The 12,040-nt window shown below is 40.6% G+C and overlaps 1 protein-coding gene across 2 annotated transcripts in view; it reads left to right on the forward strand.

The window, feature by feature from the left end:
- The first annotated feature begins 1,876 nt into the window (after positions 1-1,876).
- The window catches only part of AMN1 (antagonist of mitotic exit network 1 homolog), a 49,949-nt gene continuing 39,785 nt past the window's right edge, over positions 1,877-12,040 (forward strand). Inside the window, exon 1 of one of the 2 annotated variants that reach the window (XM_019736829.2) lies at positions 1,877-2,053. In XM_019736829.2, coding sequence (XP_019592388.1) covers positions 2,016-2,053 — 38 coding nt within the window. In that variant the 5' untranslated portion in view covers positions 1,877-2,015. The remainder of the gene's footprint in view (positions 2,054-12,040) is intronic. The other variant, XM_019736847.2, reaches the window with a different exon arrangement.

Below are 12,040 nucleotides of genomic sequence, written 5' to 3' on the forward strand. Positions count from 1 at the left end.
CCTTATATTAATTTTTGCTCCAAAAGACACATCAGAGCTGATCTAAGTCTTATTTTCAGGGAAACATGGCATATATATATATATATATATATATATATATCTATCTATCTATATATCTCTATCTATCTATCTATCTATCTATATATATATATATTTTTTTTTTCAATGACAGACTGTCCAGCCTGAGAAAGTCTTACAAGAGTTTATTTGAGTCAAACCGATGACGATTGCTGGGAAGCAAAATCTCAACAGATTGAGAAAATGCTCCAGAGAATGGCAGTTTTGCAACTTATTTTATACATTAGAATCAAAGGAGAAGACGTAAATTTACATGAAGTTCATTGGTGTTAGATTAGGGAGGTGGGAGAAAGCAAAGGGGGAAAATCTCTGAGATCGGATAAAAAGCAAAATGGGGAGACACATACTTCTTTTACATTGGTGGGTACAGGATAGTTCACATTTACAGCACATAGAGATGGTATGCAGGCAACAAGTTAACAATGAGGGGGTTTTGTGGTATGGTGCTTCGGTGCCCGCAGTTGTGCTTTCGAGGAGTCTGGAAAAGAAAATTACTCTGACATTTCAAAGGTATGTTATCTTAGATGCACAAAGACAAGAGACAATTTCAAAGGTTGAGATTGATCTTTATCAAGGAAGCCACAAGCCTAGGACATGACTACCCACCATGATCTTCTATTAGTTAGGAATTTTTACGTTCAGACCACCATGTGGTTGCTTTTGGTCTCTGGGTCTGTAAGGTCAGTCATGCGGGCCTCCCCTGAGCTTGTCAGATTTAGTATGTGGCCCCCTTTTCATCCACAATATAAATATACCCTACAGATAACCCTTTGATAACCCTCTGAAGAACTTAGAAAAGAATGTTCACAACTCCAGACCACCTGACATCCATCATCCACACCGCCTGACACCTGGCTGATTACCATCTTGAACTAATCCAAAGACTGAGAATGCAGGACTGATTCTCAACAATGTGAATTTTGCTATAAAAACTCACCTTAATATTGTAATAACTTTGCATGGCGACACATAGTTACTAGACTTAGTGTGGTGATCACATTATAAGATAAATAAACATCAAATCACTATGCTGCACACCTGAAACTAATGTAGTATTGTATGCCAACTATAATTTAAAAATTTTAATAAAAAATAAAACCTCTCAACTTTTCTTTCTTCCTATCAACACTATGGGTAGTGCCTAGTTGTGTTTCTGACTTGAATAGGCTAAGATTCTAACAATTCTTTATCACTTATTTCTAATCAAAGCCTCCGGTCTGTGCTTGGTGGACATTTAGAATCCTTTCTGATATGAACACAAAGCTTCTACCTCCAGGATGAAATTGTTTCTGAGGTTTTTTGTTGTTGTTGGCATGCAATGTCTTCATCTGTAACATAAGGCTGAATAATTCCAACTTCACAGGATTAAATGAATATGGTTACTATTGAAAGCACGTAGCTCAGTGTTCGCTTCACAGAAAGTGCTAGCTAAAGGGCAGTCACTCCCGGATCCTCTAAAATGCTCGTCTTTCGGGTCATGGAGTCTGTATCTAAGGGGCTCTCCAATGTGCACCGCCAAATGTACGGCCCAGCATCAACTGCATCCCTGCAGTAAGAGCAGCGATCTCTCGGCAACGCGCGACTTCAGGTGTACCGGGCTAGTCTGCGCGAGAGCCGAACTCCGACAAAACCGCCTGGAGCCGGAGCCCGCAAAGTGGAAAAACTACAATTCCCGTAGTGCTTCACGCGAGCTTAGGGCTACTCTATATTTTATCACCCCCCCAACCCCTGCCGCGGAGCCCTCAGAGGCTCCGCCCCAAGGATTCTTTGTTCTTTGCTTCTGCAGGCCCGAGCGCGGCCCCGCCCCAGTCACCGGAAGAACCCGTGCGTCGTCACTAGGTTCTACGCGTTGTGTGAGGGGTGGGAGTTGAAGGACGGTCTCTGGCCGGGCCTACGCGGCCTTGGCACCGCGGAAGAGGCTCCCGAGAATAGCCGCGATGTCCAACCCGCGGCCGGTCAGTCAGCTCCTGGATCTGTGAGTCCACCCTGTTTCCGCCTCTTCTTCGTCCAGGCCCAGCACCTCCACCGCCCGGCGTGCCCTTAAATGCTTTCCCTCCCGCCCCTTCCCACCTCCGGACCTACGTAGAGGCCCCACTGGTGTTTCTCTTCCTGGGCTCCTGGGTAGTCGTCTCTTCATTGAGGACAGTTGTGCCCAAGGCTGCTGGGCAGGGTTGCCCGTCTGTCCTCCGCCCATGGCGCCTCTGGGTGGGCGTACGGATTCCCAGTCAGCCTTGACAGCGCGACAGCCCGGTGTTTCCCGGGAGTGGCCTGTTTGTGGCCGGAGCCGAAAGCCTTGGTAGAACAAAATTCTAGATGGGACTGTCAAACGCCTTCTGCAAAGTCTCCCCCAGTTACTGTGACTGGGATACATTGAGGCAGCACGGATTTTCGATTGCGACAGCGGGGTTCAGCTGCCGGCACTGCCAGTCTCGAGCTGTGTGACCAGGGGAGAGCAACACGCTCTTGATCTGTAAAATGAGTGTAGCAAAGAGTACCTGTCTCATGGAGTTGTCGTGAAGGATAAGTTTAACGTGTGAAGTCCTTAGAAGGATGTCTAGTGTCAAAAGAAATGTCAAAGAGCTTTACTTGGTATGAATATTATATTGAGGGAGAAACAAGTAGCTCAGAGGCATGTAGTGATAGGATGGCTTATAAACAGAATGAGAAAGTTGTTTACCATGCTTATTACTCTGGGTGTTGACAGACAGCAGGGGGTTTGTTAAAAATGATTATCTTATCCTGTTTTAGGAAGACTACTTAAGTTGGTGATCAGAGGCATTTACAAGAAATAACCTGTTAAATTTTGCTTTGTTCATGAAATAAACTAGGTTAAGTTTCTCATGTATGTGGCCTAATTGGTTTGGTCTGCTTGGGGAATTTTCCAGTGTGGTCTCCATTGTATTTTATTTAGAAAATCATTCCCTTTTGGTCATTCAGCAAGTTAAGAGTGTGAGCCCATATAGTGTTACTGTCACCACCACTGCCCATGTAGTCATTGGGATGCATGGTCATGTAATCACTGTTATCTGTAGTTGCCTGGTCATCCCGGACATGGGCGGTGGGGTAGTGAATGTTTCAAGTTGTCTAATCCTGATAGATGTGTGAGTGGTTGCCAAAAGGCATTTAAAACTTTTGAGAGCATACAATGCACTAAGGAGGTTAATATGATTGTGAGGAGAATAGCCCTGCCTTGAAAAATTCCCTGGAGTAGAGATTTCCAGGAGCCAAAATTTAATCAAACAAATCAGTGGAAGAAGTGTTGCCTATTTGGTGAAAGATTGGTATCTGATCTTTAAGATCTGTTAAATTTGGGGGAACAATTCGTGATTTATTAACATAGAAACAACAGTTTTTACCAGTTACATCACGTGCACCTCCTTGTTGGGTGGTTAGCGTTCTAAGGCTATGTAGTTGTCTAATGTAATTCTGACTAAATGGTTTATAGATTCATGCTATAATGATAGAGATTTTGCAAAGGCTAAGTTCTCTCCTAATGACATTTAAGTGAAGTCTTTTGTTGATATCCTTTCCAATAAACTCTCTAGGTTCTAATGTGTGGGGCACATTGTCTTCTTTTGGAAGTGAATCACAGAAAGCTTTCTGAGCCTGGTGGAACTAAGCCTTTCAATATTGCATTAGTGCCTTATAGTATTGAACTATGTCATGATTACTTAGGACAGGACAAACATGAGGATATCTTATTTCAGGAGGCAGTATAGGTAAGCTTCCATCTAAGTTAGGCTTCTATATGTAATCAATCAGGTATTTAATAAGAGGCATTTCTATGGAAACGAAAAAAAAGATAAAGGTTAATAATTGGAGCAATTATAAACTCAGTTTCTGAGTGTAAAGAGCAGCCAGGTGAGAAAATTTCTGGATTTGAGCTTGAATCTTTAGATGATGGACTGAGGACGGCAGTTTTAATCTGATGGATTTTCCTGGTTTGCAGTTTGAATGTCTTTGATGATGCAATCAGGTGTTCTGGTAAGTGGCCCACACAGAAGTTTATGTGACTATTGTCTATACATGATCTATTATAGCCTCAGCTCTGCCATTAGAGTGTGAAAGCAGTCATAGATAGTACATAAATGACTGGACATGGCTGTGTTCTAAGAAAACTTTATTTACAGAAGCAGAAAACAGGCCAGATTTGGCTGATAGGCCATAGTTTTCTGACCAGTAGTCTAAGGCAAAGGTAACAGCTTTCCTTCATGCATTGTGCTGATCAGCCCATAATTGCAGTCTGTCTTCCAAAGTTATCATTTGGGCTGGACAGCTACTGACACCCAGTGAACACCATCAGCTTTCAACTGAGCTGACCATCAATGAATCGGGCCGAGACATTTTGGGAAACCTCGGTGAATCAAGGGCCCCACTGAGCCAATGGCATTGCTTCAGGTGGTATGAGTGACGATTAAAGTGATCTCTAGAGCCAGGTCAACTGTGATTTTTTAAAAAAATTATAGTTGAGGGGCAGCCGGATGGCTCAGTTGCTTAGAGTGGGAGATCTGAAGAACAGGGTTGCCGGTTCGATTCCCACATGGGCCAGTGAGCTGCGCCCTCCACAACTAGATTGAAGACAATGAGCTGCCGCTGAGCTTCCAGAGGGGCGGCCGGTTGGCTCAGTTGGTTAGAGCCCGAGCTCTGAACAACAAGGTTGCCGGTTCAATTCACTCATGGGATGGTGGGCTATGCCCCCTGCAACTAAAGATTGAAAACGGCAACTGGACTTGGAGCTGAGTTGCGCCCTCCACAACTAGATTGAAGACAATGAGCTGCCGCTGAGCTTCCAGAGGGGCGGCCGGTTGGCTCAGTTGGTTAGAGCCCGAGCTCTGAACAACAAGGTTGCCGGTTCAATTCACTCATGGGATGGTGGGCTGCGCCCCCTGCAACTAAAGATTGAAAACGGCAACTGGACTTGGAGCTGAGTTGCGCCCTCCACAACTAGACTGAAAGACAGCGTTTTGGAGCTGATGGGCCCTGGAGAAACACACTGTTCCCCAATAAAATTAAAACAAAACAATTCATTGAAAAAAATTTATAGTTAACATACAACATATTTGTTTCAAGTGTACAACACAGTGACTGAACACCTACATACCTTACAAAGTAAAGTGATCACCATAATAAGTCTAGTAACTATCACTGTATGAAGTTATTAAAATAGTATTGACTGTATTCCCTATGCTATACATTATATCCCTGTGACTTATTTATTTTGTAACTAGTAGTTTGTACCTCTCAATCCTCTTCACCTTTTTTGTCCTTCCCCTTACAACCTTTCCCTCTGGCAACCATCAGTTTGTTCTCTGTATCACTGTGTCTGTTTCCGTTTTGTTTGTTCATTTGTTTTGTTTTTTAGATTCCCTGTATAAGTGAAATCATACAGTATTTGTCCTTCTCTGTCTGACTTATTTCACTTAACATAATACCCTCTAGGTCCATCCATGTTGTTGCAAGCAGCAAGATTTTATTCTTTTTATGGCTAATGTTACATTGTGTATATATATGCCATATCTTCTTTATCCATTCTTCTATTGATGGACACCTAGGTTGCTTCCATATCTTGGCTATTGTAAATAATGTTGCAGTGAACATAGGAGTATGTGTATCTTTTTGAATTACTGTTTTGATTTTCTTCAGATATATGCCCAGAGGTGGAATTGTTGGGTTGTATGATACCATGTTTCCCCGAAAATAAGACCTAGCTGGACAATCAGCTCTAATGCATCTTTTGGAGCAAAAAATTAATATAAGACCTGGTCTTATTTTACAATAAGACTGAGTCTAATATAACGTAATGTAATATAATACAATACAATACAATACCAGGTATAATATAGGTGAACCACACCCATATAAGATGGCAGACTTAATCGATAAATGTGTGTGTTCTGACTGTTCCACTGACTGGCCATTCCCCCATCTCTCTCCCTTTCCTTGGGCCTCCCTATTCCTTGAGACCCAACAATATTGATGGTAGGCAATTTAATAACCCTACAATGGCCTCTAAATGTTCAAGTGAAAGGAAGAGTCACATGTCTCACTTTAAAACAAGCTGGAAATGATTAAACTTAATGAAGGAGGTATCTCAAAAGTTGAGAAACCAAAAGCTAGGCCTCTTGCTCCAAACAGCCAAGTTGTGAATCTAAGGGAAAAATTCTTAAAGGAAATGAAAAGTGCTACTCTAGGGAACATATGAATGATAAAAAAATGAAACGGCCTTTTTGCTGATATGGAGAAAGTTTTGGTTATGTTTGATCTCTATAGAAGATCAAACTAATCACAACATTATTCCCTTAGGCCAAAAGCCTAATCCAGAACAAGGCCTTAATGCTCTTCAGCTCTATGATGGCTAAGATTGGTGAGAAAGCTGTAGAAGAAAAGTTTGAAATTAACAGAGGTTGGTTCATGAGGTTTAAGGAAAGAAGCCATCTCTAACATAAAAGTGCAAGGTGAAGCAGCAAGTGCTGATGTAGAAGCTGCAGCAAATTATCCAGAAGATCTAGGTAAGATAATTAATGAAGGTGGCTACACTAAACAACAGACTTACAATGTAGATGAAACAGCCTTCTATTGTAAGAAGATGCCATCTAGGATTTTTATAGCTAGAAAAGAGAAGTTAATATCTGGCTTCAAAGCTTCAAGGGACAGGCTGACTCTCTTGTTGGGGCTAACACAGCTGGTGACTCCCAGTTGAAGCCAATGCTTATTTACCATTTCCCAAATCCTAGGGGCCTTAAGAGTTATGCTCATTTTTACTTAGCCTGTGCTCTCTAAATAGAACAGCAAAGCCTGGATGACAACACGTCTGTTTACAGTGTGGTTTACTGAATAGTCCACTGTTGAGACCTACTGCTCAGAAAAAAAGATTCCTTTCAAAATATTGCCGCTCATTGACAATGTACATGGTCACCTAAAAGCTCTGATGGAGATGCACAAGGTTAATGTTAAAAAAAAAATTTTTTTTAAATAATGTTTTTATGCCTGCTAATACAAGATCCATTCTGCAGTGCATGGATCAAGGACTAATTTCAACTCTCAAGTCTTATTATTTAAGAAATACATTTTGTAAGGCCATAGCTGCCGTGGTGGCAGCTAGAGGTGTAGATTGGTGGATTATAGTGATGGATCTGGGCAAAGTAAATTGAAAACCTTCTGGAAAGAATTCACCATTGCAGATACTATTAAGAACATTCATGATTCATAGGAAGAAGTCAAAATATCAACATTAACAGGAGTTTGGATTCTTCCCTATGGTTGATTCCAACTCTTATGGATGACTTTGAGGATCCAAGACTATAGTGGAGGAAATAGCAAGAGAACTAGAGTTAGAAGTGGAGCCTGAAGATGTGACTGAATTTTCTGTACTCTCATGATGAAGCTTTTATTGGTGAGGAGTTGCTTCTTATGGATGAGCAAAGAAAGTAGTTTCTTGAGATGGAATTGACTTCTGGTGAATATGCTGTGAAGATTGTTGAAATGACAATGAAGGATTTAGAATATTATATAAACGTAGTTGATAAAGCAGTAGCAGAGTTTGAGAGGATTGACTCCAATTTTAAAAGAAGTTCTACAGTGGGTAAAATGCTATGAAAAGCATCACAGGCTACAGAGAAATTGTTCGTGAAAGGAAGAGTCAATCAATGTGGCAAACTTCATTGTTTCCTTATTTTAAGAAATTTCCACAACCACTCCAATCTTCAGCAGCTATCAACATCATTCAGCAGCTATCAACATCAAGGCAAAACCCTCCAGCAGCAAAAACATTACAATTTGCAGAATTGTAATGATGGTTAGCATTTTTTAACAATAAAGTATTTGCATATTAAAATACAAGTATGTATATTTTTTTAGACATAATGCTATTATACACTTAATAAACTAGAATATAGTGTAAACATTTATATGTATTGGGAAACCAACAAATTTCATGTCATTCACTTTATTGCAGTATTTGCTCTGTTGTGGTGGTTTGGAACTAAACCTGCAGTATCTCCGAGGTATGCTTATACTTGAGAAAGGCTTGTCTGAATACTCTGGCAGCTATTAAGTCTTTAAAGCTGTGGTTTCCCCTTTCCTTCTTGGGATTCTATTTTGTTTCTACTGGGGTCCTCAGGGTACAGAGATAGGCTAGAGGCTAGTTACATATTCCCTTTACCTCTCTACATGTGGCAGAGGCTCTATTTCGGCATATTATGCTGAGAATATTGGGGTCTCAGCCTCACTCATGCCAGCTCATTCATGGGTGGAGGTTCTATCCTAGAAGAGGCAAGCCCAGAAGACTAGAGGCTACTGCTCAACATCCTACTCCTAAATCAGGAGTGTCACTCAGAGAGAAGCATATCATTATTCCTGCTTTCAGCTCTGAAATTGTGGCTCGGAGATATTTTCCACAGTGGGGGAGCAAGCTGCAAAACAAAGAATACCACAGCTCTCAAGAAACTGACTTTATTTGAAACAGAGGGTTGGTAAAGTTAAAGCCTAAGGGCACTCTCAAAATCAATGGAGATTTTGGTATTAATTACAAAAAGGCTTATCGCTTCCTGTGAGACACAGGCTAAACATAGGCTAGCAAGTTTACTAGAGAAAACTCAGGAAAGATACACTTAAGAGGAGTCTTGAGGTCAGAACAAACCTTAGAAACTAATACCACAAAGGAGTCCAAAGTGAACTGGATGACATTGTGGAGCAATGTACTCCCAGGTATTGTTGAAAACATTAGAGCAGTCAATCTGCAATGGGTGAATGCTAACAACGAGGTGTGATACCAATAGAGCAGGGGTGTCAAAACTACAGCCCACAGTCCGCAATCCATTGTTAATTGGCCCGCAGCAAACTCCAAAAATATATTTAGTTTACTTAAATAAAGCAGGTGAGGCAATACTTACTTCACCTCTAGTGAGTGGCCTGGCTGTTTGTGTATTTTACCGCATATGGCCCTTGGTAAAAAACGTTGAAAAAAGTTTGGGCACCCCTGCAATAGAGGCTTAACAGAATAATCAAAGAGATAGTCAAAGAGAGCCCTACTAAAACCACTGTCACTGCAGGGTGACAATGCTTGTGCCCACTAAGGAACAACATCAGTGTTTGCATACAGTGAGGGAAATAAACTTCACTAAAATAGTCCTGCCATGTTACTAAACAAGTAAGCAAGTACACAACCACAAGTCTGGGGGGAATCTGTATCCAGAGTTACTACATTATATTATTTAAACAGTTTTTAAAAATTTGCAAGATAAAGAAACAAAAAGTATGACCCATACACAAGGGGAAACAAACAGACCACAGAAACTGTCTTTGAGAGGACCCAGATGTTGAACTTCATACAAACTATTATGAAGGTGTTCAGAGAACTAAAGAAAACTACACTTAAAGAAGTAAAGGGGAAAACAGTTTGGCAGTTCCTCAAAAAGTTAAACATAGAATTACCATATTACTGAGCAGTTCCACTCCTAAGTGTATACCTAATAGAATTGAAACTAGGTACTCAAATAAATATTTGTACACAAATGTTCATAGTGACACTATTCACAATAGTCAAAAGATGGAAACAAACAAAATGTTCATCGCCAATGAATCAATAAACAAGACGTGGTATAGTCATACAATGAAATGTTATTCAGCCCTAAAAAGGAATGAAGTACCAATACATGCTACAACATGGATGAACCTTGGAAACATTATGCTAAGTGGAAGAAGCCAGACACAAAGGGCCACATATTATATGAATTTATTTATATGAAATATCTGAAATAGATAAATCCATAGCAACAGAAACCAAATTGGTAGTTGCCAGGTACTAGGGAGAGAGAGGAATGGGGATTGACACCTTAATTCGTACAGTTTTTTAATTGAGCTAATGAAAATGTTTTAAAGCTTCATACAGGTGATGGTTGTACAATATTGTAAATGCACAAAATGCCTTTGAATTGTACACTTTAAATGATTAATTTTATACTATCTGAATTTCACCTTAATTTTTCCCCTTTCTTCCACCTCCTCCCACCCCCACTCTGATTCAAGCTGTTGTTTCTCAGTCTAATTGTGTAGGACACAGCTCCCTGGCCCATGCTGGTATTGTGAGCTTTGCACTCCCCCCGGTTGAGGCAGTCGGTTGCCAATCGCCAGTCGGCTGCTCACAGCAGCTCATGGCAGCTCTTGCTGGCTGCTGGCCACTCACACAGACTGCCGACCACTTAACATTGGCCACTGGCCGCTCCTGGCAGCACACAGTAGCCCACGGCAGCATAGCAGCCTGTGGCAGCTCACAACAGTTTACACCAACTTCCGGCTGCTCATAGTAGCCCAGCTCCAGGGAGAGCCATTTTTCACAATCTTAGCTATTCCCACACTGGCCCATGTGGGAATCAAACCAGCAAACTCGGTGTTTGGAGGATGGCGCTCCAACCACCTGAGCCACCAGGCCAGCCCCCTCACCTAATTTTTAAAAAGAAAAATGAAAGAAGTAAGGGAAGGTATGACAATGTCTCATCAAATAGAGAATAACAATAGAGATAGAAATTATATATAAAGAAGAACCAAATGGAAATTGATAGAAATTATATCTATAAAAAAGAACCAAACATACAATGTGACATATAGATGATGTATTACAGAATTGTACACCTGAAATCTATGTAACTTTACTAACAATTGTCACCCTAATAAACTAATTAAAACAATAAAATAAAGAACCAAGCAGAAATTGAAAAAGCACAATAACTGAAATAAAATTGTCTAGAGGGACTCAACAGTAGATTTGAACTGGCAGAAGAAAGAATTAATGAACTTGAAAATAAATAGAGAGTATGCCATTTAAGGAACAGAAAGAAAATGAAATGAAGAAAATGGAACAGAACCTCAGACAAGTATGGGACACCATTAAATATGTCAACATACATGTGTTGGGAGTACCAGAATGAAAGGAGAGAGAAAGGAAGAGAAAACTTTTTAAAAGAAATAATAGCTAAAAGCCAGATTTAATGAGCAACATTAATCAACACATCCAAGAAACACAATGAAATGAAATTAACTCAATGAATTTGTAAGATAAACAGAAAATGATCCATACATAGAAATATAGTAAAAATGCTGAAGCCAAAGGCCAAAAAAAATCTAAAAGCAGCAAAAGGAAAACTACACATGTATAAGGGAACCCCAATAAGCTTAATAGTGGACTGCTTACCAGAAACAATGAAGGCAAAAAGCAGTGGGATGACATATTCAAAGTGCTGAAAGAAAAAAGTCAACTGAGAATCCAATAACTAGCAAAACGCAACTTAAAAATGAGAAAAGGATCTGATTAGACAGTTCTGTAAAGAAGATACACAAATGGCCAACAAACACATGCAAAGATGCTCAATATCACTAACCATTAGTGAAATGCAAATCAAAACCATGAGATACTACTACATAGCCACTAGGATGGTTATAATCAAAAAGACAAATAATATCCAGTGTTGGAAGAATGAGAAATTGGAAACCTCATACCCTGCTTGCAGGATATAAAATGGGACAGCCACTTTGGAAAACGATTTGGCAGTTCCTCAAAAGTTTATACATGCCCTATGACCCAGCAGCTTATGTGACCCAGCAGTTGAACTCCTAGATATGTTCCCAAGAGAAATGAAAGCATATGTCCACCCCAAAACTTGTACATGAATGTTTATAGCAGTATTATCCATGACAGCCCCAAAGTGGAAACAATCCAAATATAAAAATAGAATACCTATGACCCAGCAGTTCCACTTTTGGGTGCTTATCCAAAGAAATCTAAAACAGTAATTCAAGAAGATATATGCAGGGGCCGGCCCGGTGGCTCAGGCGGTTAGAGCTCCATGCTCCTAATTCCAAAGGCTGCCCTTTCGATTCCCACATGGGCCAGTGGGCTCTCAACCACAAGGTTGCCAGTTCAATTCCTCGAATCCCACAAGGGATGGTGGGCTCCGCCCCCTGCAAC

This window comes from Rhinolophus sinicus, linkage group LG02 (assembly GCF_036562045.2).
Source record: "Rhinolophus sinicus isolate RSC01 linkage group LG02, ASM3656204v1, whole genome shotgun sequence".
In the NCBI taxonomy this organism is placed as follows: Eukaryota; Metazoa; Chordata; class Mammalia; order Chiroptera; family Rhinolophidae; genus Rhinolophus; species Rhinolophus sinicus.